At 39.4% G+C, this 27,737-nt stretch overlaps 1 protein-coding gene across 1 annotated transcript in view; it reads right to left on the bottom strand.

Annotated features, from left to right (window-relative positions):
• PARD3 (par-3 family cell polarity regulator) overlaps positions 1–27,737 on the bottom strand; it is a 480,197-nt gene that overhangs the window by 155,850 nt on the left and 296,610 nt on the right. The window contains exons 17-20 of the mRNA XM_009895122.1: positions 24,530–24,718; positions 23,889–24,059; positions 12,395–12,545; positions 4,782–4,971 (exon numbers count right to left, since the gene is read on the bottom strand). Of these exons, the coding sequence (XP_009893424.1) occupies positions 4,782–4,971; positions 12,395–12,545; positions 23,889–24,059; positions 24,530–24,718 (701 nt within the window). The remainder of the gene's footprint in view (positions 1–4,781; positions 4,972–12,394; positions 12,546–23,888; positions 24,060–24,529; positions 24,719–27,737) is intronic.

The following is a 27,737-nucleotide window of genomic DNA, read 5'->3' as shown; positions in this document are numbered from 1 at the left end:
CAAGCTAAACCCTAGGCTTGCAGTGTGTCACAATGGCCACAATGTATGTTAAAAACAATTAAAAAAACCCTAAAATTGCAAGATTGCTTACTGCCAATAACCAGTATGAAAGGAAATTCAGACAAAGTTATTCCTACTCCTGGAAAAGTAGAGAGTATTAAAATGAGCCTGAAGGCAAGCACAAAGAATTTAGACTTCCACTTCAGCTGGCACAAAAAGAAGTCAAAAGCATAAAATACTGAAAAAATTAGTATTTTGCACCATTGTTATCTATCCAATAGGAAAAAGATCTCTCAAAATCCCCCCTTTGACTGTTGTTGTTCTTCAATATAAAAGAAGTAAATATTTTGTCACTGAGATCGCTAGATAGACTAAATGCCATTAAATATATTGTATACATACATCTTACTGTTCAGTAACACTTTTCAAAAGAATTATTTTCTATTTTAAGGTGTAGGTATAATACACATCTTGTAGCTACTGAGAAACAAGCAAATAGTGAATTTCTGCAGAAATAAACTTATATTTTTAAATTATGTAACGTAAACATGTTTATGTATGCCATGTACTATAATTTACAGAAGCATCTTTGATCAAAAAACACCTGAGTATTAGGTGCAATAGTGAAGAGAGGTAAGGAAAAGCGTCCAGAGGCATCAAGTACGATAGAGGATGAAAATCACTATTTGCATTACCAGGCAGCCTAGAAGAAATTCAGTCTAGTAGTGGCAGATTTACAAATAATAAGATATGTGCGTGTGACAAGCATATAGAATTTAAGTGAGAGGAGGATCAGAGTTTCTATGAATAAAGTCAATGTCAAGTGCCTTTTGGCTTTAATATTTTTGGCTCAGGCTCATAATATTTTACATTTAATTACTGCAACTATTTCAGAGATGTCTGCACAATTCAGCAACGTTTTGAAGCATATGCTTAAAAGCTCTGATGAATCAGAGCCCGAACTCAAAAATAACTATTTAGTCCTCACATTCACTCCCACAAAATAGGGAAAAAATCATCTCCACATGATAGAAAGATAAACCAGACAAGGTCAATATACACTTCTAGCATTTACAGCAGCGCAACATGTAGCTGAATAAGAACCACCTAAGTCTGAAGCGAGTGACTCAACTGAACTTACGAGGTTTCAACACCTTTCATAATCAAATCATAAATGACTTTCCCAAGGCCACACAGGAGTTTCTGGCTCTCTGCTAGTCAGCCCTCTGTCTCTGAAGGCCAGAAAAATGTGGTTTTACTAAGTGAGAATTTTCTCTAGCAACATCTGTTAACACAGCTCATGTTAGTTAAAGATGACTGGCTTCATCTTGCCGAACAAAATGTATCCTTTGACACTTTCTTCAAAAAGGGTCAATTTCTAAAACTATTGGTTTTGGCTGTATGCTCCTTTTTTCATCTGAGCTTGCTTTGATTCGCATATATAAATCTTCTAATAAAGCTGAATATCATTTTCATGTAAATACAGTGTGCACATATATATTAAACTTGAAGTCCTAAGAACAGACTAAAACTCCAAGTTAAATAAAACTCAAAAAGGGCACCACAGGTCCCGGAGAGAGCAGTGGGGTCTGGACACGGTGTCAGCAAACTGGGAATCCTGGAGATCAGATGCCAGCGTTTCTACTGACACCGCCTTTAGGGGCTTTCTCTCTGCTTCCCTTATCTGCCCTTATCACACCTACCTTCCACACACACTTATTGGGAGGTTTATTACTCCATGTTTGCATAGTATCCCACATACTAATAGCACTACTTAGCACCAAAAATTACTTGCTCTCTGACATCATGACATCTCATACCTTTTTACAATACAAATATCTGAGCCCTATGGAGAGTCATCAATTTTCATGTCTTGGTTTATTTCTGTTATTAATGTCACCTGAGTGTGTTTTAGCAATTAAGGAAGGCGCGGATCACAGGAGTTTGAATACATGCACAGTGCCTAAAAGTATTCAAAAGCCTCCGTGCAGATCCATAACTAGAAAAGCCAATGAGCCCAGAGGAGGAACTAATGCCCCGAAAAATGCCTCATTTTAATATTTTTCAACTACATTAATAAAAGACAGAAGGTGAATTTAGTGCAAGTCATTAAGCAATGCCAAATGCAATTTACTATATTCTAGCATACTTAACAAATAAGATTTCTGGAATGACAGCTGATCCTTAAAAGAATGTAACCGTCTTCTGACCCTCAGTGTTATTAAAATTCCACTTATTAATCCTGTCTTATTGCCCCTTTGTTTTCATAACATTTTCATCAAGGATTAGGGAGATATTGTGAGGCTGGAAAAGCTTACATTTTCTTCTGTGATTCAGAACAGCTGCCATTCTTGTTTGGATAACCCTTCATCCATATTCTTAGTTTTACCCTTTGTGCCTTCCAGCCAAATCATACAATGCACCTTCGTTTTACAAGTCTTCCTTCATCCATTAGCAGCAGGAAATTAATGCAACAATCTAATTCTACTGCTATTTACTTTTTTACAAATAGAATACATTATCTAAGAAGGCGCTGCACTGATCCACTCTTTTAAGTGCAATTGTATCTGAAGACCTTTACAATTTCTCATAAAGACACACGTTTAAAGGTTTTGAGCGTGATCAGTTCCACAATATCTAATCCCTATTTTCTTTACTGTTACTTTCATTTTCAAAGAAGTATATGAATAGCAAGATACGCTGCAGAAGTAAATGTAAAAGCATCTGAAGGTTTCAAATGGGCTCTTACTTCATACCATAGGTTTTTGCTCATATTCGGCTAAAAAAAATCCCTCAGCAATAAGCTATTATGTGCAGCCTTGAGTACTATTCTATTTAAACGTCTCAGATTCTCAGCTCTAAAAGGTTTTACAGAAGACAGATAGACTTTTCAAGGACCCAAATTACAGGTATGACTTGTCCAAGAGAAGAGCTGCAACATTAAAAAAACGCAAATGAGGATGAAAAAAAATTACCTTTCTATACAATCACTAAAACAGTGCTTAAAATAGAGAACTCAGTTTCTGGACATAAGGTGAAATAAACTAATACAAAGCAAAGAAGAAGCTGACAGGTGCATATCAGCTGGCAGGTGCTATTGCTGCTTTATTAAGATATTGCTGACACATTCATAACAGGCTCAAGAGACAAGAAAAATAAGAAAATTCATATACCTCACACTATTTGTGGTAATTATCTAGCTTCAAGAAGTGGCAGTGTACAGGGGTGGGCTTTTATTTTGCTGTTACTATAGATAATTACAAGACTTGCAAATTAAATCTTAGATCTGTATTAATTGTACTAACTAAGCAATAAACAGTATTTCTTTGCCAGGAACCTAAGCAAGTCAATAATGGAGCTCAATGCATTTTTCATTAAGACTCTCATATTAAAATGTATAAAAGTAACTAGAGGGTCAACCTAAGATTCACAGAAACTATTTTTACTAAAGATTAAGCATATAAAGTTACTTTCCACAGTTTTAAATGTGGAACTATTACTTTCCATGTTTCCAAATGTGGGACTGTGACAGTACACTGCCTTTGCATGATAGTTACAAATCATATAATCGCTTTGGCTGGAAGAGACCTTTAAGATCATCGAGTCCAACCATCAACCTAACACTGCCAAAACCACCACTAAACCACGTCCCTCAACACCTCACTAAACCACGTCCCTCAGCACGTCTACATGCCTTTTAAATACCTCCAGGGATGGTGATTTAACCACTTCCCTAGGCAGCCTGTTCCAATGCTTGACAACCCTTTTGGTGAGGCACTTTTTCCTAATATCCAATGTAAACCTCCCCTGGCACAACATAAGGTCATTTCCTCTTGTCCTATCATTTGTTACATGGGAGAAGAGACTGACCCCCTTCTGGCTACAGCCTCCTCTCAGGTAGTTGTAGAGAGCGATAAGGTCTCCCCTCAGCCTCCTCTTCTCCAGGCCGAACAACCCCAGGTCCCGCAGACACTCCTCATCAGACTTGTGCTCTGGACCCCTCACCAGCTTCGCTGCCCTCCTCTGGACACACTCCAGCACCTCATTGTCTTTCTTGTAGTGAGGGGCCCAAAACTGAACACAGTATTCGAGGTGCAGCCCCACCAGTGCCAAGTACAGGGGGACAACCCCTGCCCTAGTCTTCAGTATTTCTTCATGCCTAATAAAGAAATCTTAACTAGTTGTTGTTGCGCAAGTATTAACACTAGGGCAAAACAAAGAGCTGCCTTGACCTCTAAGCAGATTTTAAAATTACTGTATGTTATAGGAACATAAAAAAGTATACAGAAGTATTGAATGGCTCCTAGATACACACTGGAATATAAAAATAAAATCTTTGTTTTATAGGCTTAGAAATATTTACAGTGAGGTTTATAAATTAAAATTTCCAATTGGAATTATTCTTCCATCTTTCCTAAACTCAAGTGTTTAAATTTTGCAAAGTTCCTTTTTTTTTTTGTACAAAAGCTAGCTCAGTTGGCAACTAAATTAATATTAAATCATCAAATTAACACAGCTATATACTGATTTGGTCTCAATAACAATTAGTAACATTTCCACAAATGTGCTTTGACAGAGCACAAAACTGCAACCAGAAGTAGAAAGTCTAACAAATTATCTGTACAGACGTCCTTCCTGAAACAGGGACAATTAGCAGTTTGAAAATAGTGAAATCTAAATGTGATTTAAAAAAAAAATAAAATATTAGCAGTAGCCAAAAATTAAACTAAAGATGTAACTGCAGTCATTTCTCTCTTCCTTCCACTAAACCGCGCTCTTACCAGTCTGTTGACTCATTAATTGCAGCTTTAGCCCATCCACCAGCATCAACAGTGCCAAACCCAACATCATCATGGGAACTGGATGACGACTGGTCAGAGAGATGAGGAGGGAGTATCGACAGCCGATCATCTTCAATAATGACAGTGTCATCCTGGGGCATGTTCACCGTTGGAGACAGCTGATATTTACCTGAAAGGGGGAAAAAAACCCCAAAACTAAATAATGACAGAGAGTGCCTTGAATAATATATAATCACAGCTGATAAAATGTCACATCACACTGCAATGAGTGACACAACACAGATAATAAAATTAACTATGTCTCACTTTATACGCATCTTCCTATGCAAAGGTCTGAAAAGTAATATACACCAGTTATTTCTGCGGCCTACTACAAGAAGACCACAGAATCACAGATGGGTTGGAGTTGGAAGAACCTCTTATCTGGTTCAACCTCCCCCCGCCCCGGCTCAAGCAGGGTCACCTACAGCCAGTTGCCCAGGACCCTGACCAAATGGCTTTTGAATATTTCTGCTCCACCACACCCCTGGGCAACCTGTGCCAGTGCTCGGTCACCCTCACAGTGAAAAAGTCTTTCTGATGTTCAGAGGGAGACTCCTGTGTTTCCGTCTGTGCCCATCGCCTCAGGTCCTGTCACTGGGCACCACTGAAAGAGCCTGTCCCAGAAGACAGTATCTTCTCTTGCATCAAATTGTTTGGTAGAAACAAGGAATGAGTTCAATGGGGGCTAACAGAGCTCATCACTTCTCCTGATTAATCTTGCCCTCATGAAATTTGGAACTTGTTTGACTGCTACTGGGAACTTGGAACCCTTTAATAATGCCTCCACAAAGGTAAGAATTGTGAAAGGTCCTGAGAACTCATGGATAAAACCAAACGATTCCAAATTTTAATTCTCTCCTTTAAAAAACAATCTGGAGGCACACCTGCAAAATTTGGGGAAAAGAAAATAGCTAGAAAGACTATCAGAAGGAATATTTTCATTGCAAGGCTTTGTAACATAACTACGGTTTAAACTGAATAAATCTGTTTTTCAGGACACATACATGAAATACAGAATTGGGAGGATAGGGGTTATATAACATTATTTGGACAACAGTAGAAATATAGAATTATCACCATTCAAAATTTTAACTTGGAAAAAACAGAGGTTATTTCAGTATCTAGAAAGACTAAGATAAAAATTGTTCTAAGGAAAATAAAGATTAGCAAATCTGGATGAAAATTATTTAGTTATCTGAGGCAATGGCTAATAAGTGTGATTCTTCCATATTAGCTGCATGTGATTTTTATGTGATAGAATATCTTTCAAAATACTTTTCCTCCTGTATATTGATGCTTGACTTAAAAAGTTCTGTCATTTAAAATCTTTGGGCCCAAGTCTCACTACATGCAACATTATCTTAAATGAATGGTCATGACGTTACGTGAATCTTATTCCTGGAAATATATTATTTTACTAAAGCAATTAGTAAAATTGTCATATCTCATGAGAAGGCACTAGCTTAATCAAACGTTAATCTGACAACAAACCGTAAATTGTTATAAAATTACGATGCACCACAGTAATAACACATAGAAAAACTTGTATTTCCATAACATAAACTGCCTCTATGGACACATCAAATATTCTCACATTTTATTTTTCCTACAGATATGGAAAAAATGTGTAGAATTAAGGCAAAAGAATTTTTTCCTCTTTTCTGGAAAGGTTTCAGTTACCATCACTACCTTTGCATGCAATTATTGAAAAACAAACAAATAAATAAAACCTTATGCGTAAAGAGTTAGCTAAAACCATCACTGCACTAGATAATACATTTTGTATAGCTTTCCAAAGGGGGGAAAACTGGCTTCTACAGTGATAATTGAAGAAGGCTGAAGAAGTGGCTGGAAGAAAAAGGTACTGCATAGTGAACATCTCATCACTGTCAAACCAAAATGGATGTGTTCAGTTTGCAAAACAGCTGATTCTTTGCCCAGCAATAGCTTCTTTGATGGACAGGCTAATGTTTAGCCTGGTAATGTACTTCTTTCCAAACATAATGCCTACAAGACTGCTAACTCTGTAGTTAATAACGTCTCCAAAGAATTGATTGTGAAAAGGTATAACCTTATGGCATTCGGCAGATTGAACTTCCCATTTGAGAGGCTACAGTAATTCAGCAACATTTTAAACTTTTCACTACTCTTCTTTATATCCGACAAGGGTGAAGACTGACATTTTAATAGTTGCTTTGGAATTAAGGAGAAAACCCATCTGACATGCCTATGCTTTTCACTGCAGATGAAGCTAAAAACAGGTGAAAGACTTCACCTCCAGCAGATGGTTAGACAGACCTCAGCAAAGGACTCAATACATCCTTTGTAGAGAACTCAGCTGAAGTGGACAGAAAATACCCTTGGAGAAAGCAACTCTGCAAGTGTTGTGAGAAACATTACAAGGGAACATCAAAGAAACTTCAAACCTAGTAATCATCGGTATATTTGACTGATCTACAAATCTAAGACGTTGCTCGAGCTGTCTACAAACCTCTCGAAGAAAATAATTTTCCCTCGGGCTAGAAAAAAGCTGTAAAATTTAGACTCTGAATACACTTCAAGTCCAGTTTTGCATATATAAATTCAACTTCAGCAAGGTAATCTGTAATAACAGGTAGTATTTTGGATGGTGTAATAAGGAAGGGTAAACATTCTCCCTTTCAAGTTTGTCTCATCTCCGGACAATGAAGCTCAAAGGTCTTGAACAAATTACCAATCTAAACAAGTGCAGCCTGAGGACCATACCAAACCATGGGGTAAGAAAGGTTCCTATCTGCCTCTGCAGAAAGAGAAGTCTGAGAGCTCCAGTACCAAACGGCTGGTCTCCAGGTCCATGAGGACTTTCAGCTTAGAAGGAAAAATACGGCAAACAGCAACACTTCAAACCTGTAATAGTATAGACGTATAATAGACCAGAAAATAGTTTGGACCCGAATTAAACCTCCAACATAAAGTGCTCAAAAAAACCCCTGAGCATACATAGCATATAACACGAACAACAGGCTTACTCATGAAGAACTCAGCTACTCCAGGGCCTTTTAAATCTTGACAATCCCTGAAGTTTGGTTAATATGTTTGCTGCAATACCTTGGCTCCCACACTACACTGGATTGTAACGGTACCGTATCTTGCTTGGTCTTGTAGTTTTGCTATTGCTTTCTCTTTAAAGGAAGGTCTAAAAAAACCTGTTGAACACCCTTGCAATACGTTGAAAACCAAGTATTATTTTATGAGTGACTCTCAGGAGCATTTTGATATCGTGGGATTCAGACCAATGCTACACTTCAAGCCTCTTCCACAAGTAGAGGGCCTTTCTTGCTCTGACACAGCAAGTGATTCCTAACTTGCCTGACCAAGAAATCAGCAACAGCTACTCTGCGATGAATAATGAAGTATTAACCAAAGAAATAAATACAGTAATAAATAAATAAGAGAAATAATAATAAAAGAAAATAGTGTTGATTATGATAATAATAGTGATGAGACTTGTGACAGGAGGGATACAGAGACTTGTGCAATAAGAAATTAGAATTTCTCCAGATATTCATTTATTTATTTTTCACTAACGGCATATTTGTCCCCAGCAAGTTTTGGCAAAATTTCCCATAGATACTCACATCATCTAATTTTCCAAGCTAAATAGAGGTGGGATTGGGAATACAAGTGCAGGGAACCTCTAAGGACAAAAATGCCTCCACTATATCTAGACTTTGGATCTCAAGAGAGTGCTCAGATCTGTCAAGACTATTGTAGCAGACCACCACGTTCTGGTGAGATTCCTGGCTGGGGAACTGCATTCTGCTTGTAAAGAGTTAGTTTCATTTCATTGACACAACAACGCTACATCTCTAGCTAAATTTTTTTCACTAGTGCTTCCTCCGGATTCTATCCTTAAGATAGCAATTATTTATGTAGAGAACAAAGTTTTTCCTGTTGTGTAGGAACTATCAAATTTTATGAAGTTCTGGGGGATTCTTCAGGATGAAAAGCAGATTCAGTGCAAGCTATTGTTATTCTGTGTACCCCCTGATAAATAACTTCTGTTTAGTCACTGTTAGCAACAAAACCCACCGTGTTCATAAAAAAAATATCAGCAACTAGAAGAAAGAGATGAAAGAGGACTTTGTACTAAGCTGTTTGTTGAATCAGAATAATTTATATAGACAGCAGCTATGTATTTGCGTATTGCAAAACTCAGGAGCATAATGGCTGATATATGGTGTTTCAGAAGGAGAGACTTGAATTTTTAATCATAGAGCCAAGCAAACCAGAATAACACAGTTGTTACTTTGAATGTACTAACGACATGCAACCTGAAAATATTGAAAATAAACAAACAAACATAAGGGTTTATTATAGTCATCTAACTCTTAGAAGAGAAGACCCAAAGTGTATAAATTAAAAAAAAAGCCTCATCAAAACCAAAAAATATCATTCCCTGAATCCAGAAAGCAGTATCTTTTCTCCATCAGAAATTTTCAGTGAAATATAATCAAGTGAAATCACAGAAAAAAATCTATAATAGCAATCATCATCTAGAAAAGCAGATCAACATAAGAGTCGTCAGAAACATTAAAAGATTCATGTAGCCTTTTTGCAGTAAGCAAACATTACTTTACATAATTTAAATCACGTTCTAAAATTGGTATTTTATTCCCACTCTCACAGCAAGGCTCTGACAACCAGTTCTTGCTGTCAGTTATGGATTGAAAGAGTGAGGAAATTGTCTTAAATACCTTTCCTGAAAATTACATTAGATGTATTTAAAAGAAACAAAACTCTCTTGAAAGTTTTGTTCCAACTTTAAGCAATGACTGAAAAGAGCAGGCATTTTCCAGACCTTAAGATTATCGCTTTTGAATAGTCTAACTTAGGAACAATACTCAAAATCCATCAATTTTACCTAATAGCAAAAGAAGCAGAAAGATCTACTCCTTCACACATGAAATCAACCTGTGACCTCCTCACCACAAGGTACTGCGTCCTAAAAGTTTACATAGTTAAATCCATCGAGAGGTAAATAAAAAGACATCAGGTGATTCAGAGAGCCCCTATGTCAAAGGGCTTCTCAATCTGGGGAGAGCACTCGAGGGAATCAGCGCTGCATAAAGCACTCCTTTTGGCTTGTTTTCATGGTCAGAACAGGCACGGGAAGGTACAGACCTCCAGTCTCCCTCAGCCAGATTGTTCTTAGGACTATTCCTTGCTTTTATGCCAATTTTCAAGAGAGGAGGAAAACTCTGGAAGGGTCATATCCATATCCACATATCCATTCCCAAGAAAATAAAAAAGTGATGAGTTTTTTCTCATTATCAATGTTAATAGGACAGGAATTCCACTGCATAATAAATGACTGAGTCTTACAAACATTAGCTACTCTGAAAGAAGCAACTGTACATATCTCTCCCAACAGGCAGTAATACCTCTCTGCTGTATTGCACTGCAAGAAAACATGCATTCAATAATATCACAGAAGATCATAAACACTGGACTTTTAACTTAGTGGTACCGATTAATTCAGAAAAAAAAAAAGCGTATTAGAAAAATGACTGCTACCTAAAAACGGAGTGTAAACACAACAGCTCTGTGAAGCTACCGTGATTGCATAAGGCAATGATTCAGTCCTGGCAAGACCAGTTTTCAGTTACCCTGGACTAGATCACATTTACTGTAAGGTTCAGGCACAATTTGATTTTCCACGTGCTTCCAACTAAAGCATCAATAGATTTAAGTCACAACCAACCAATTTTCTACATAGTTCCTGGCTTCTGAAAACAATACAGAAAAGCCATGATTCAGAGGAAATCAAAACATCAACTTCAGGTTATAAAACACTTACAAAATGCAGGATGGAATTTTTTCCCTATGCCTACATATCCAAAAGCATTAGATTTTAAGAGCTTTGGAAAGATTTTTTTTCTTTTGTTGAAACATCAGTTACTGGCTACTGCTGAAGGGATGATACCACACTGATGAACCACTAGTTCGATTTGTCATGGCAAGTCCTGTGTTCCTTTGATGTGGAAGTAAACGCATTGCTGACACACATGCACACAACATCTCTGGGGTTTCTTCTCCCATCACTGGACAAGGTGTTTAAGTGATAACTCGTTAATGCTTATATGAGCTCTACATGTAAATCCTCTGCAACACCGATGGAAAAAGCAGAAGGTAGTGCTTTGCAAATGTTTTATCATCTAAAGCCTTGACACCAAAAAGAACTAGTCCCTTCTATGGGAGAGTAGTGCCAAACACTTCAAATTATTTTATGGCTCCTTAGATTTGTCAACAAATAAATAGTTTCTTTTTTTAAATTGTTCTCTTTAAGAGCATATGACTTTGGGTGAAAAGATTTCATGCTTCCTTGATTCTCAGGAATACAATGCTGCACGAAATGTAATGCAATACAACAGAGTATGGTTTATTTCTAACTATAGTTGCCCAAATGCACCAAAAGAAAGGCAAAAACTTAACTGACGAAATATCTTAAATACTAAAATTGTGGACTTTCAGAGAGTTTAACAATGGTATTATTGTGCAAAGAAAAAGCAAACCAAAAAATACAAAAATTATAAAAAAAACCAAACAGCCCCAAACAAGAGTGAAACATATATATATAAACTGTTGACTGGGAAAGCCTGAGCGGTGGACTTTCATTTTCTAAGGCTGAAAATCAATCTAAATGAATTAAAAACAAAGTACAGCCTTGCTTCATATCAAGTTTATAGCAGCAGCACCTTCTAATATATTCTCTGTGTGTCAAGCACACTAAAAAAAAGTCCCAGATTTAATGGCCACGTCTTATGTTTAAAACTTGCAACTCAAGCAAGCAATCGTCACGTCTTCTGTCAGGTGCTATTTTCATCAAGCCGCTTTTTGTGTTTAAATTTGAAAATCCTTTCAAAATAATCCCATTCTAGTCAGTAAATCCGACCACTCCTGTGGCAAGGCAAGTCTTTATTACCCAGCGCTCTACATTGGAAGCTGAATTGCTGCAGAACAACTGCTAATAACCTCATTATCCACTGGGGCCATGCAGATGGTATGGCACAGAATCGACACAAGGGATGCTTAAAATTAGTTACGAGGTTTTAAAATTGATGCCCTGCAAAGCAAAAATTCAAACAAATTAATGAAATGACCTAATAAGCATAAATGTATGCAATTTTCCCTTATTTATTTTTGTACTTCTGTATGACTGAAAGAGAGGAGAAGAAATGCTGAAATTTATTATAAATTTCCACTGACTTTCATGCAAATGAAGACCAATAATTTATTGTCCCAAATCAAACACTGAGAAAAACGTGTTAAATGCTCCTGTTACTTGTTCTATTACCTGCCACGGCATACAAAATTCACTTTGTAATTCCATTTATTGACTTACTTTCTCACATTAACTATCCAGAAGGCTTGCGTGAAACAATTTTAAGGCATGTTTTAAGTTGGTCGGTGCAACCTCCACGTTCCCCAATTCCCAAATTAATCACCCTTTGATGAATCACAGAGGGGAATGAAAACACGCCTCGACTAGCAGAGCTGATTCGACTCACCCATTATTCTACTCAGCGCCGCGTTCCTCGTGGGCGACTCGCTGAGACCCTCGATCCCGCCATAGAGGGAGTGGGAAATCCTCCGTTCCCGGTCATCCAGCAGAGTCTCTATGGGCAGCTCCGGCCCAGAGGGGCTCCCAGGTGACTCCAGCTGCACAGAGAGAGAAAAATTAGCGCCCAGGGTCCATTTAGCAGCATGGGGGAACTCTAACAACCTGCCTAAGGCCTAGACCTGTCTGGGCACCAAATGAGCTAGAACTTCTCACCCTGGACAAACATAATTCGCAATGACAGCTCTGCTTAATGACCAACTTTCTAAGCCACTTTACACTGCACCTCCCATGGTGCCCTGTCAAATTTCAAATCCTTCAGCAGAAAATTGGGGAAAAAATCCATTGCATTTTGGTGCCTCTTTGTTGGATAATTTCTTAAACAGACAGTTTTGGCTTTTTTCAGTACTATCGGGCAGACAGCTGGGCCATCGTTCCCACACTGACAGCCTGTCAGAATAAGGCTCCTGTCAGGAGCGCGGAGCAGGAACTCCATTTGGAATTGGGCTGCTGGCGCTGTTTGAAGTGGTGCCATTTGCTTTCAGATGTAATCATCATGGAAACCCCCAGGAAACCCCACCACACATATTAGTAACCAATACATAAACACGCAAACGTTTTGTAGTTAGAAGGGAAAGAAAGAAAAGTTCACAGTAACTTTTATTTTTATTTTTTTTCTACTTATCATGACTTCTTTGCTCTGCCTTTCCTGGCTGCAGGGTACAGAGACCTCGCGTGCTTCATTCAGTCTGGAAGTGTCCTTGATCCCCAGGGCTGCTGCAGCATCCCCACAGAGCCGCAAAAACCAGAACTGGCAAGACCTGAGGTGCCCCCCCAACCCCAGCCCTCACCCGCTGGAGCTGCCAGGTCCATGCCCACCATGACTCCAGGCAGACCTCCCTGGGGCATTAAGAGGGAGACGAAGTAGGTGGTGGAAGAAGCAATAGAGATGGGCTGCTTGGCACAGGGGAGAAGACTGCACATATGGCCGCCTGCCCACCCCAGCTGCTGTCCATCAAAGGCTCTCCTGAGCGACTTCCCAGCTCAGCTTTTGTTTGCAGAAGCTGGTCTTCCCTTGTTTTCCTGTGTAGGCCTCTCAGATTTTTCAAAAAGAGAGGAAAAAGTCGAGTTTTCCTCGGTGAGCACCACTGATTCAGAGCTCGCTGGAAAGCAGCGCTCACGAGAGGCAAAACAAGCATGCAATTTGTTATCATCTAGCTGGGGTTAGCCACGGGCAGCGCCTGGGAGCGAGGAGAACAAGCACCCAGGCACTCAGCGATCAGCTGAGGTGTCAAATTTGTCAGCACCCAGCCACTCACCGCAGAGATAAAGACTCCCCACACCATCACCCAGCCCGCGCAGCATCCAGCCTTCCTGCCCCTAAGGCTCTCGGTTCACCTGCACGCCCACACCCTGCTGGTACTCGGTGATGCTACCAAAGGAGCTTCGCTGAGACCATTAAACCAATTCATCTAATCAGCGTGAACTGAATCCAGCGCTATTAAAAACACAAACAAATATTAAAAAATGGATGCGTTTTGCAGGGTAATCGTATGAACTCACACATCAAAGCGTTGGATGTTTTCATCAACACGCCTCTTCATATTGAAGTGTATAGTTAAAACTTAAGAGCAAAGTCTTACAGAAATCCCACAGCACATATTTTGTATGTATTGAAATACAGCAGGGACCAGATACTGCAAGATACTGAGCATGCTGCAAACCCTTTGAAGCCACTGGGAATGCTTATTCCAAGGACTGGTCTCTAAACGAGCATGAGAGGAGTACTTCATAGTTTCAGGAATTACAGTAACAAGCAACATGCTTGTTGGGTGTTTTTTCTTCTTCAAACAGCTGCCCATTATTAATCACTCTACCCACAATCCCCAGATGACTAAGAAATGTACGCTAAGAAAGATTTTTAAAAATCTGCTTCAAGGGCTACAAAGCGCTCGGCTGCAGTCTCCACAGCAGAGGCTTTGAAGTCAGCCCGATGGACTAACAACTTCTGACATTTGGGCGCTGGCGTAACGCCCGGTACAGAGAGGGGTGGAGGTCTGCAAAATGCCGCATTGCAAAGTCGGGGAGACCACGATCAGGAGGTCGCAGAGCCTGTAAAATTATTATTTCTGTTCAAAGCCATCATCTGTTTAATATAAATGAGATATTTAATGAAGTTCCAAATTGTAGACTTATCTCTCCCAGTTTGATAAGCACTGGGGAGATTTACTGCATCGGAGGGTCAACACAATTACAATTGGAGGCACGTCAAGCTGCAGGAGAATAATAAACTTGCAGTGCAAGTGAATTAGACTCAATAAGGTTTAAATTGTGAAATGAGGATTTGTTTTATTAGTTTTTTTAAATTGCAGATTACAACTGACAGCTTTACTGAAAAGTAAATTAAACAATATTTGTAGCCTCTGTTATAAAGGAATCTAAGGCAAATTCAAAAAGAATAGAAATGTTAAATTCTGAAACACTAAGAAAAAAAAGCACAGCAACATTAGACTGCTTGAGAGCTTAAACTTGCATGATAAAGGCATTAAATGATAAACTAACCTTTATTTCACTGCCTTTAAATAAGGTGTGAAAATATCAAAATGCTTTGGGATTTATTCTCCCAGTGCTATATTGATGACTTTATGTAACAAGTGTCCGGCTTTTAGTGAGCCATATCACACAGTCCTTCTTATGTGACAACCCATCAACTTTCAAACTCATTTGTCGGAAGGTCTCAGGAGATTTTCAGAAAGATACTGACAAGAAGAAAGCTCTGAATCAGAGAAATACATAGAAATTCACTCCTCGTAAAGCAGTAAAGCACAGGGGAAACAAAAGAAATAGCAAGAGCACTATGTTTAGGTAGCTATATTTTGTAAAGTGAATCACGTATTGTATCATTTTATGGGGAAAACTTTTTTCCATTTCTAATTAGCATCTCAAAAGATGGGTTTAAACAAAGGCATTGACAGCCAACTAAACAAATATTTTACAAAAGACACGTTGCCATTTATAAAACAGCAAAAATTAGACAGGAATTACAGAACTGGCTCCCCCCCAAAAAAAATCCCCACAGTGTTTTCCTTACATTGTTAACAGAAAGTTTGTGTAAGAAAAAATACATTGAATTTAGAAACTGCTGTGGGCAAGACAAAGAGACCGACAGTCCAAAGCAAGATTGCAGTTCAAATAAAGACTTGTTCTTCCTGATGCATTTCTAATAAAGAGATTGAATTACACATTCCAGTTCCTTCCCTTAGCCGATATCAGTGCTATCCGGTATAATTTAATTTGATTAACTGATAAAGAGTAGGCAATATAAACAAAGATGTATGCACTCCTGCCCTTCATTAAAGGCCTGGCAAGGAAAGCAAGCCAGGCAGCGACTGGCTCCTATACTTTGTATAAATAGCTGCCCCTAGCAGGACCATTTCTTGGTGTGACGGTTAAGTCACGCACCACGTGAGGTTGGACAGAACCACTGGAGATTATCTACTCCAACCTCTTGCTCAAAGTAAGGTCAGCAAAAGCAGGTTGCCCAGTGCCTTATCCAGCTGGGTTTTGAATACGTCCAAGGACAGAGATCCTACAACACCTCTGGGCAACCTCTGCCAGTGGCTGACCACCCTCTCAGAAGAAATTTTTTTTCCTGTGTTTGAAGAATTTTCTTGTATTTCAGTTTGTCCCTGTTGCTTCTTGTCCTGACACTGGGCAGAGCCCTGAAAAGAGTCTGGGTCTGTCTTCTTTATTCCCCCCCCCCGTCAGGTATTTATAGACTCTGATAAGATCCCCCTGAGCATTCTCCTCTCCAGGGTGAAAAGAGAGTTCCCTCTCTGGGTCCTAGCACTGATCTATAATAAATGATCATATTCATAAAAATGCAATAAAACCTCACACACTACAGATTGCCTGTAGCTCCTTTTCTCTCCATTCTCTTAAAATAAAAATAGAAGCAAGAATTTTCTTTTTTTTTTTTTTTAAATAAAAAGGTCTCTACCCTGGCCCTTTGTCATTCAGATAAGAACCAGCTGTTTGCTAAAGCACTGTCTGTACTAACTAGCCCAGCTGCTGCTTATCTAGATGATAAAAGGACAACTAATGCGGTCCTTTTTACATAAACTCCACCATCCATCCTATCTGAAGTTATGCACATAAATATGAAAAAAGTTTATGCACAAGAACATTGCCAAAAGATTCAAAGCATAAACAAACTTCTTTTTTTTTAAAGAAACAATAATCAGACTCCCTTTTTCCTTCAGAAAGTAAATCATCCAAATATTGGCATGCAAGCATTATGGATTTTAAAGAAGTCAGTATAAAAATGTGCCATATATTATGCTTCGTCCTGGGTACTGAAGCTCTTTCTGTCACACAGAATTATACTCCTGGCTTTCTTTTTCCTTTCTTATCTGTGTCCAAAATGCTTCAGCTTACTTTTCCAACAGAGATACTTTTACAATACTGCTACCAATATTAAATATGGTTTTCTTTGTTACAGTTGGGATCCTGCCTTAGGGACAGACTTTGCAAGATGCAAAAACGGAGGAAAATAGCCAGGTCACGTTTGACTTACACACACAATCATGCACTAGTAAACGTAAAATTAGTACAGTGTTTCCAAGAACAATTCTTCTGACAACGTTAAAAGGCAAGCAGAAGACAAAAAATGCTTTCAGAATGGTGGGAAGGAACCCACACAGCTTTGCAAAATGTAGGTAGGTTGGTGGATGAGAGTAACAAGGTCGAGCTTGTAAGTTGATACCAAGGACAGAAAACAGATAAAGGAGAAAAAAGTAAGTCAGAATAAATTGGAGCAGGTAGAAGGGCAGAACAGAAGACACAAGATACTTACAAAATAGAAAATGATGCACATACTTTCACAACAGCTAACTTTTAAAAGTATTTCTTGGGATGTTTACTACTAGAGGTTTACCTAAATACACTGAAAATCATGCACCGAAAAGACCACCAGAGGCCTAAAAGGAGACTATTAACAAGTCCTGTATTCGAAGCTCAGGTAAAATGTGGCACAATTAAAAAAAAAAAAACACCAATATGGCCCAAGAAATTGAGAGAAAGAAGGAAGAATCTAAGCAGCACCCTTCAGAGGATGCTTAGACTGAAGGTAAAATGTTCGCTAAGGACATCAGACACGGGAAAGCACACAGGCAATCAGTTGGTCCCCTTGATGGCAAGAGTGAAAGGGTCACGGAGGGATAAGTCTGCAGTAGGGAAGCTCAATGATTTTGTTGCCTCAGTCTACTGCTAAAGACACTGGGGAGATTTCCACACCTGACCCCATTCTTTGTAGCAAATAAGGGCAGGAGTGAGATCAGCCAGAATAAAATACACAGAAGCATTAGACCAAACAAATAGGTGAGAAGCTGACATGTCACCCAGGCTGGATAGCATTCTCCCAAAAGCCCTGAAAGGACTCAACCATGAAATTGCATAACTGCTGGCCAAAACATTCAACATACTGTTATGAATGGCCATGGAGCCAGAGGACTGGTGGTCGCCTATACATCTAGAGAGGATCTTTGGAACTACAGACCAGGCATCTGACCTCCTGGATAAAACGGTGGCATCTACAAAAAACAGTAAGATCACTGAGCATGATAGACATAGGTCCATGGAGAAGGCAGACATCCATGGGGAAATCCCTCCTCACTGGGATGCTGAAGTTGCACAAAGGTGCCAGTAAGCTCTCCAACCTCTCAGGCAATGAATTGTACATGACGTATTTGCATTTTCAAAAAGCCTTTACCAAGGCTTCGTATCAAAGGTGTCAAAGAAACTAGTTTTCATAAGACTGGACTAAGTTTTCATTTTGTGGATTGAAATCTGGCTAAAGGATTGTAAACAAAGATCAGTCTTCAGGGTGGAGAAGAGTCAGCTGTAGGTTCCCCCAGAGATCAGGGCTGGGAACAGCTTAGGCTGACGAGCAGCTTTATCAATGACTCGGAGAAGGGAGTGAACAGTGAAATCACCGTGTTTGGAGAAAGACACTAAACACTTTTTGACAGTTAAATGAACTCCAGAAGGTCATCACAAAACTAATCTAGCAAGAAAAGACAAAGACTAAACCTGTCATATCAATTTCAAAGTAGGTAACTAGGTAATGCATGCAGGGAAAAATGACGCTGAATGTTTTATACTTCCATGCATACTGGAAAAAAAATAGATGTTTGCTTGTATCCTTTCTTTTATAACGAAACCACTCATTTGAAAAGTCTCTCTCACTGATCTGTCTACCAGTCAATTTATTTAAACAGTTGATGAGGTCCTTATATGGACTGGCTTCATGACTTTCTCTCCGCTTCACGGTATGCTCTGTTTTCAACTTGGCAACCGGAGCAAAAATGGACAGGCATGCAGAAAGAAATTTGGGGATCTGCAAATCATTTGCAAACCATTTTTTCAGGCAGATTGGGCAAGACATTAATTCTGTCAAGAAAGGAAGATATGGAAAAAAGCCGAAACCTTGAAATCTCTCATTTTGAGGAAAATGGTGATGCTCTCTCTCTTAATGGCAGACAAGTGCTGCCCGTGTGTGACATGAACAGAGTGCAGATGAGCAATCTGTGTCTTTAAGCTGTCCAGGTTGCAGGACTGAAAAGAGCAGGATTCCAAAAGTAACAATTACCTTTATTTTCTTGAATCAGCACATACTGCCGCCAGCTGCACGGATCTGCCTGACAGTCCTGCCTTAGCGCTGTGCCTGCATGACGGCCAGCCAGCCAGCAGCTGTTTGCCCATACAGGCTAATCATAATAATATCACTAATTAACAGAACACGGCGTAAGGAGCTCCAGTGTTTCTCCTTAAGTCTTGGGCTCCTCGGTAATTAAAAAAATGTCAACCCTGAGTTAAAGATCCGAAAAGCCGATGGCCGTGTCTTCTGAAAACTGAGTTGTTGGCCATATATGAATATCAAGTCACTACTATTATTCTTCTCCCCATTTTTGCCACTGACTGCACAACTTTGGAAATGTACTTTAAAAGTCTTTCTGTGCTTATAAAATAAAGTTGAAGAATCAGCACACACTGCTGATCACAGAGTGAAAGTCTGAAAGTTGGAAACATAGATTTGAAAAGCATATTTAACTTTTTTGGAAGGGGAGGAGGGAAAATTGGATATATCCAAATCCCAAACTAAATGTTTTTGTTACACTAATCTAACAGCATCCATCAAATATTCACTGTGTGATTTTGGCTGAAGTGGTGGAGATATTAAGCAAAGCTTTGCAAGGTTTGTAACAGTGCAGCTTACAGAATTAACTATATTATTGTACTCTGTGTAGATGTAATGCAAACAGGAGAAAAACTCAGATACACGGTTTTGGCTTGGAGTTCATTCATAAGTACCACTCACTCCATGCTTATATCAATATTTACTACACGATAATTCACTTGAAAACTGGACGTATTATATTCTATCTCCTGGTGAGTCAATGAAAATTCTTTCTACAGGCTACTCTTCAGTTCAGTAAAACCACAACAGCACAAAAAATGCTTTTTACCTTCTGGGAAGTTTGTGGTCTCTTTTGAATTTACAGTTATGTAAGAGCTAATGACGTAAATGATCTCCTCACTACCTCTCTGAAGACAACACAATACTCTTCTGGTGTTTATGTACATTTTTATCGTTACTATAATTGCTTTGGAGGCTTCGGCTATAACATGAGAACGGGTAAAGCTGTATGAGAGTAACACTGGTATGAAAAAGGACTATCAGATGTCACTTCACAAAGTTTGAAGCATGAAACTGCTTCATGCTCCAGTTAAGTAGATTTTGACTTTTGAAGCCTAAGAAATGGCTCTTCTTGGCAGAAACGGTTCTTCTGCAGCAGATCGGAGGCAACTGTCCCTGCTTCTCTAAACCCAGGACACCAGGTGTTGAGCCATCCTCTCTTCTAGACAGCAACCAAAATACAAAATGCACATGAAAATTCTATTCTGAACTGAAACACAGAGAAATGGCACTCCGCAGAAGCATGCTGTCAAATGAATTCCCCCTCCCTCCCCCAGCAATTCTTAGAGCCGATTATCAAAATGAATATTAAAAACAAAGGAACAGTATTCATACTGCTAACTTTCTTAAAATCCAATTTGAACTCAATTTTAGTGAAGAAAAAAGCAGACTGGGTTGCCTATGTGTCTCAAAAGAACTCAGTTTGATTTTGCAAATGCAGAACAATTACTGGACTTGAAGCCAGGGAAAAAAACCCAAAGGCTTGGGTTTTTTGTTCTTTTTTGCTGTTGTTTTTTTAACAGACAGATAGCAAATGTTTTTATCATCCAGACGTTGAGCATAATTCTTTTTCGCATCAGCATTATCACTCCTTCTACAGATTCCCCTTCCGAGACCCCCGCGGCTGCTCCGTGGCACGGCGGGGAATCGCAGGGCGCCACGTCCCGACCTCACGCCGCAGGCAGGACTGACCACACCACTGGAGTGAAGCAGAATGAACGCTGCTGTTGGCGATGCACAAAAGGGAACATAATAGAGCTTGTGCCACTTAATTCTAGTTCTGCAAGACTAATAAGTTAGGTTTTTGTCCATAAAGTGCACACCTACCATCCTGAACCAACGCAGCAAAGAAATCAGTGGAACAGGATCTCTTTTGTTGCTGTTGTTATTTTATGGTGATGCTTTTGGAGAACCAAAATAGAGAGAGAAAAGCATAGAAAACACCAGGGAAATACTTTCTCGTAAGGTAAACGCTTCCCTTTGTCTTTAAGAAAAAATAGTAACCCCCCATTTCTGAGGAACATGGGGGTAAAAGGTGTGATTTACCAAGACAGGGTCTGCCCTTCTGACGCTTTTGCTTCTAATCTGCAAGCTCCTGAATTTGCTGCCAGTAAGATGTCATTTATTTTTTGTTCTAATACTAAAAATCTTTGCTGAGACCGTATACTAGGCTGGTGGCAGCTACAAAAATATTCTAAGGGGACAGCTTGTGTGCCAGTGCATCTAAGTAATCTAAGCTGCTGAATTAAGCATAGTAGAGCTGAGGCTGCCAGAAAAAGCCAATATCTGATGATCCATGGAAAGTGAACATCACTGTGACGCTCAGTCACGCAGTGCTGCTCTCCAGCTGGGTATCAGTCCACGTATCCGTTACTTAGGGGCTATGGTGACTGAATACCATACTCGTATATGGTATTCATAGAATCATTTAGACTGGAAAAGTCCCTTAAGATCATCGAGTCCAACCATAAACCTAACACTGCCAAGTTCACCACTAAACCGTGTCCCTAAGCACTATGTCTACATGATACATAAATAATATTATCATAGCTTATCAATATTATATCTGATTAATAATATCTACAGTTTAAATCCATGCAATCCTTGAACAAAAAACTAGGGTTTAATTGCAAAATGCCAAGAAAAAAGAAATCTCTCTTCACTTTTCATTTCATTGAAGTCTGGACATAGCAAGACTTTCAGAAAACCATCATCTTGAATACTGCCAGCTCAGCAGGTAAATAGCTTTATGTCCACGCAAGTTGTGCTTTCATCATATTAAAATATGCAAACAGTATTGACATCATTATTTCCTTTGAATGAATGTGATGAAAGCAAGAATTCCTGAGAAAAAATAGCCACAAAAATTATTTTGCAAAGATGATCACTACACCAATAATTGCATATCATCACTTTCCCAAATTATTATGCCTCATCTCACTTGCTTATTAAGAAGCTGGGAAAATCCACAAAAAAATTATAAAGGAGGCCTATCCTCCTCACTCTACAGATACATTTTAGTCTATCTAAATCTGGTTCCAACATCAGTTCTTTCATCCTGGAGCACATATAATTTAGACTGAGCTGTGCCCTATTTGCCACATGATTTCTGCAAAATAAATTACTGAATGTTAAAACAGATGTAGGGCGCCAACCTACTCCTAACTTGGGTGAGCAAAAAAGCTATTGGATTTAAGAAGCAATGTCTTTGGTTCATCATTGCTGGATTTGCTCTACCATGTTTACAAATGTTTGTTCTAGAAGACTTTCACTAAGAGAAGAGCAAACATCTTCCATATCCTTTTTGGGAAGAAAAAATAAGTATATACTAAACACAGAAATGGTCTAAAATAGTTCACCCTTTCTATGCAGTAACATATACAATACATCTGAAATTGAGCAGGAATAAGAAACAGTCTCCAAAGGACAGTCTGTCCTCCAGAGAGGAGTCCAAGTTCAGAATTATGGCTCGAACAGGACATCATCAAATATAAACAGGTCAGAATTCCTTCAACACCAAGTGAGAAACCGCGTGCATCCCAGCCAGTTTTCTAGCAGTGTGTATATATGAATGTGTGTATGTATATTAAAGCTGTGTATAAGAAGTTAATCAAAAGGAGCTTAATACTTTTAGAAAGACCAGTGTCTTTTCAAACATGATTTTATAATATGCTATAATCTGGATTTTTTTTAAGATCAATTTTATGCATTAAAAAATAAACCATTCCCTTTCCCCCTTGGCAAGATCAGCAGTACTAAACCAATTTGTGCACATCATTTTTGAAGCACGATGCTCAAGAAATAACATTTCTGAAAAGACCTTACTGGTATTAACAAAAATGAAAGAATGACTTTTAGACGACTTAAGAAGAGATGCTTCCCTGACCCACCATTCAGTTGCACCCTATTTAACTCAGTGCATTTCTCCAATTTGTCAAAATCATTTTGAAGTCTAATTCAGTTCTCCACAGCATCTGCAGTCCTTCTCAGCATCATATGCCCACGTATCTCCTCTATATAGTATTGTTTACATTAATCTAGAATATAAACTATTAGAAATCATGAAAATGTTTCAAAACATCAATACATTAATACTTCAGTGGAGGAAACAGAAGCTGCAAATAATATCAGAAAAAGAATCACCACTTCACCCGAAACTCAGTATTTTATACTTCCCCGCAATGAAGGCCAAGACACAACATATTTAAAATCCAAAATAACATGGAACTTTACATGGAACTTTTACATGGAAAATTACATGGAACTTTTAATTGCTTAGATAAAATATAATAATGAAATTTAAGAGTTCTACTCTTAATTAAAAAAACTGGAAGTGACAAAGCAGCAAGTCAGTTAACACTAAGTCTATAAATGAAAGACTCAATAGACCTACATAAAAAACTCCAAAGAACAAAAATCACGTAAACAGTGGGATCCAATTACAAAATCAATATAGTTTTATTCAGTGTTTCCTGTTATTCATTGATGAAAATACTCAAAAGAAAAATTTTATTGATCGGTAATAAGGTTAGCATGTCTAATACTGAAATTCAGATCATTTTGTAATTCTCTCTTTCTTTAGCTTCTCAAATATTATTTTCCAGGTCTCAGAGGAAACATGACATCTCCTAGAACACAAATATCTTAGGAGTAAAAACTAAGAGTTCTGATATCAAAAGCGTATTACCTCATTGCATTTACTTATTCGCCTTGCCACAATAAGCTGAATCATTCCCCGTTTGTTTCCTTCTGTGGACATGGACCTCCTTAAAGTTTCCATAGCATCTTGATTTGTTTTGCCCAATAATGATTCTCCATTTACCGCTATTAGTTGATCGTTCACCCGAAGCCTGCCATCCTGGGAAAGGAAAGATTATAGCTAGTTACATAAAACACGCACAAAAGAAGTTTAGTCTGCTGGAGAGAGGAAAAATACAAAAGAAAAAGAATCAAACAATTATGCTTAGTCCTAGTAGTTTATGGCCAAATGAACATGGGTATAACAGCTTCCATTGCAGCCTTTTAGGAAATGTCTACTCCAATTATAGATTTGCACTGCAAGCTACTATCATAACGTCTTTGCACAAATAGCACGCTAATTGAACTGAACCAGAGATTGCTCGTATCCTTCCTGAGAATCTGTAAAGGCTGTGTAAATCCCGAGATGCATGTGAATCTGAGTAGCAGTCTAAACATTGCCTCTGATGGTGTAATTGGGAAAGGCTAGTTACAGAGCAATCTCCTTCTTCTTCAATCTGTGGTTATTTTCAAAACAGCCTTATTATAGAAAATGGAGGAAGACAAAGGTACACAGATGTTTCCTCTCACCTTGGATGCTGCTCCACCGTTAATAATGGACTTGACGAAGATTCCTAAATCGGCATGGTTTTCTTTTGACCGGTTACCTTTGACGCTCACACCAAGTCCAGCTGATCCAGAGTCATTCAGTGGAACTTCAAATGTCAGGAATTCCCTGGTGCCGTCAGGTGTGAGGACAAGCTCCTCTTCTTCTGCTTTCTGTCGGGAAGATTAACGTGGGATTATAGAAGAGCATTTCTCTTTGGGAATTCTCTTCCCTCAGATATTAGCAGTAAAAACCCCGCTTTTAACTACAATGCCACAATTTTTTCCACAGTAATTATTTGAAGAAACATGCACAAATAGTGTATATTCAATCACCTTCAGCTGATGCCTAGATTCAGAAATATCTTATATTTGTGTCTAAGTGCTTCTCTGCCTAGTAAAATAATTGAATCGTGTGTCATTACTGAATGTGCCATTAATACCAACTCACACGTAAGCCGCTATTTCATTAGCCAAAAGAGCTGTATCAGAAATCTTTTCTTATGTGCAAACCTACAGAAGTTTTAAAATATCATCACCATCTATGGTAGCTTTGCAGTCACGGGGAGAATCCAAGCACAAGAAAATTAAATTCAAAAATTACTCCTTCACCTCATTTTGTTTAAAACTAGCTGGGTTAGGAAAAACAGAAAATTACACAGCTGAGATCTGCAACAGCACATCTCTCGCTATTAACAGCCTCAGCATCAAATCCAGCTCCGAGTGCCAATTTTCCTGTCTTTCCCAGCTCTACCCTTCACCTCTCTCCTCTTACCCACGTCTTTGCTTCTTCACTGCCCTCCGCACCCAGTTTTAGCCCGGCTGGGACAATCCCAGGTTTTGAACACCAGGAATTGTAGTCACAGACCTGCCAGCGTCCCTGGCAAGGAGCTGCTCAGTGACACCCTTCCACGCACCCAAAAGCCGTGCAAGCACTGGGGACCGGCCTCTCGCTTCGCTGCTGCCGAGCTCAGGGTGGCGGTAGGCTGGGAATGGGGACCCTGGGGTGTCCCCACAGAGCAATGGCACTCGTGGGGGCAGCAGGCACGGGCACAGCACCCATGAAAGCAAATAGTCAGGCCCTGAGGAGCTGTGCTTGCACACAAGAGGCTGCTGCTGAAAGGAGGAACGGGAGGGACGAGCTGCTCACCAGCCCTGGCCCTTGCAGTAGACATTGTCCACTTGTCTCTGACCATCTTCCAGTTATAACAAAATGGTTATAACCACTTTTGGTTATAACTTTATCAATTAAAGAAAAAATCATACCCTTAAAGGCAATTCTCTGCAGCGGGCTCAGTGTCTGGCCTCCAGAAAGATGGTTATGCCCCCAACTGTGCTGTTTCTTTCTCACCCACATGAAGGAAATAGAGTAAGAGAATGTCCACCAGAAGGTACACAGTAATGTCCAACAGTCGGAAGTTCTCCTCTGGAAGAATTAATGTGGCCAATTTTTTTCATAACCTTAGCAAATGCGTCACCTCCCTCACTAACGCTGATTATATACCAACTTTTCCCACATCATTCTCATCTGTTTGCAAAGCTGGCTCCTCCTATTTTTCTCCTACTCCCAGATACCGGGAGCAGGACGAAACACATGAGAAATTAACATGTGGCTGCTGAGCTGTCCCTGCTTCTTAAGATCGGAGGAAATGCAAAGCTGACAGGCTCTTCTGAAATCCAAACACAGACTAGAGCAAAGATGGATGTGAAAGCCATGTGGAGTACAGCAGACTGAGATGATCAATTTGGGCATAAGCATGCTAGTTGTGTCACCACTGACCTAGAAATGCAATGCGAAAATGCCACATGGGAAGGCAGTCAGACTGCTGAGAGAACCCGAACAGCTGAGGGAAGAAAAACAGGAGCTCTATCTTTTCCCACTTGGTTAAAAGCATGAACCTTAATGCGTTCACCAGCCCCATCCCTTGCATTAGATGCTATCTGCATGTCTCTAACCATCTTTTGTTTATAACAAAGCATAATGCTTCATCAATTACAACAAAAAATCAACACCCCCTGTTCCAAGTGCCACAGCTAAGCTGGCTCGCTTACAAATCCCATTATCCAAATACATCTCTTGGTCATGCAAAACAGCATGATCTGTGCTAGCTGTCAGGAATGGAAAGGTGCACTGTGTCCGTGGAAAAAAATACTGGATATAAATAATATTTCCCAATTTTGGGGAAAATTAGAACCCTAATTTTCCTGTTTGAGTCACAAAAGCACTAGTTACAGCATCCATTTGAGGTGTATCTTTCCCCAGGTGGCTGCAGAATAAAACGGTTTGAGACACATGCATGTTACCATTTAGTTTCTGTAACACTGATCACTGTTCCTTAAATAGTTAGGAATAAAATCTGGTGAGGCAATGGGGACATCAAGGCAAGGCATGATGTACAAGTAATCCCAAGGAAGCACATAAGGTTACTGGATTTTTCTTTACTACTGTTATCATAAATTTACAGTCACATACTCCCCATCTCCACCAGTATTTTTTAACGTTCTAAAAAATGTCAGAACTTCAGCCACAGCCCCCTCCCTTCCAGGGCAGAGAACTAAACTGCTTCCCTGCACAGCCCAACCCCGTCGGGTGCACTTCTATATGCCAAAGGGTCAACTGGAGCGAGCATCTCACTAAGCATCCCCAAGGACTGGGCTAATGGCCTCTAGGCTACTTCTCTTCAGTGAGACCAAAGAGCTGCATTATCAGCTCAGCACTATTCTTAATGTGAGTTTTCTGCTTGGTTGTTTTCTACAGTCTTAAATAGGGAAAAGATCTGATGCTAATATTGGGCTACAGACACCCAAGTGTGGAGGTGACACTTAGGGCTTAAACCTGGAAGAAATTTCTCTTTAGCAGCTGCACATAAGTGAGTAGACCGTGCATGTGAAAAAATAAGAAACAGCAGCCTCAGCACTGGAACCGAAGTAGTGAAGCCATGAGAAAATTGCTCAACTCATCCCCCCAAAAAATTGCCATTACTGGGCTAAGGCAAAGTTGCTTTAAGGACTTCATGAGGTATTCACAGCTTTTTTCAACTAAGCCACCTTGTTTCACCACCGTACCCGTGTCTGCAATTTTAGGGACATGAGAAGCCTCTTGCCCTCTAGAATCTGTGTGTCATCTGTCAGTACCATATGTTTGAATGTAGATTTTAAAAAGAGAAAGTGATACAGAGAAGAAACATTTCTT

This window comes from Charadrius vociferus, unplaced genomic scaffold (assembly GCF_000708025.1).
Source record: "Charadrius vociferus isolate BGI_N301 unplaced genomic scaffold, ASM70802v2 scaffold61, whole genome shotgun sequence".
Lineage (NCBI taxonomy): Eukaryota > Metazoa > Chordata > Aves > Charadriiformes > Charadriidae > Charadrius > Charadrius vociferus.
Note: the sequence above shows the minus strand (reverse complement) of the source record. Positions and strands in the feature narration are given on the sequence as shown.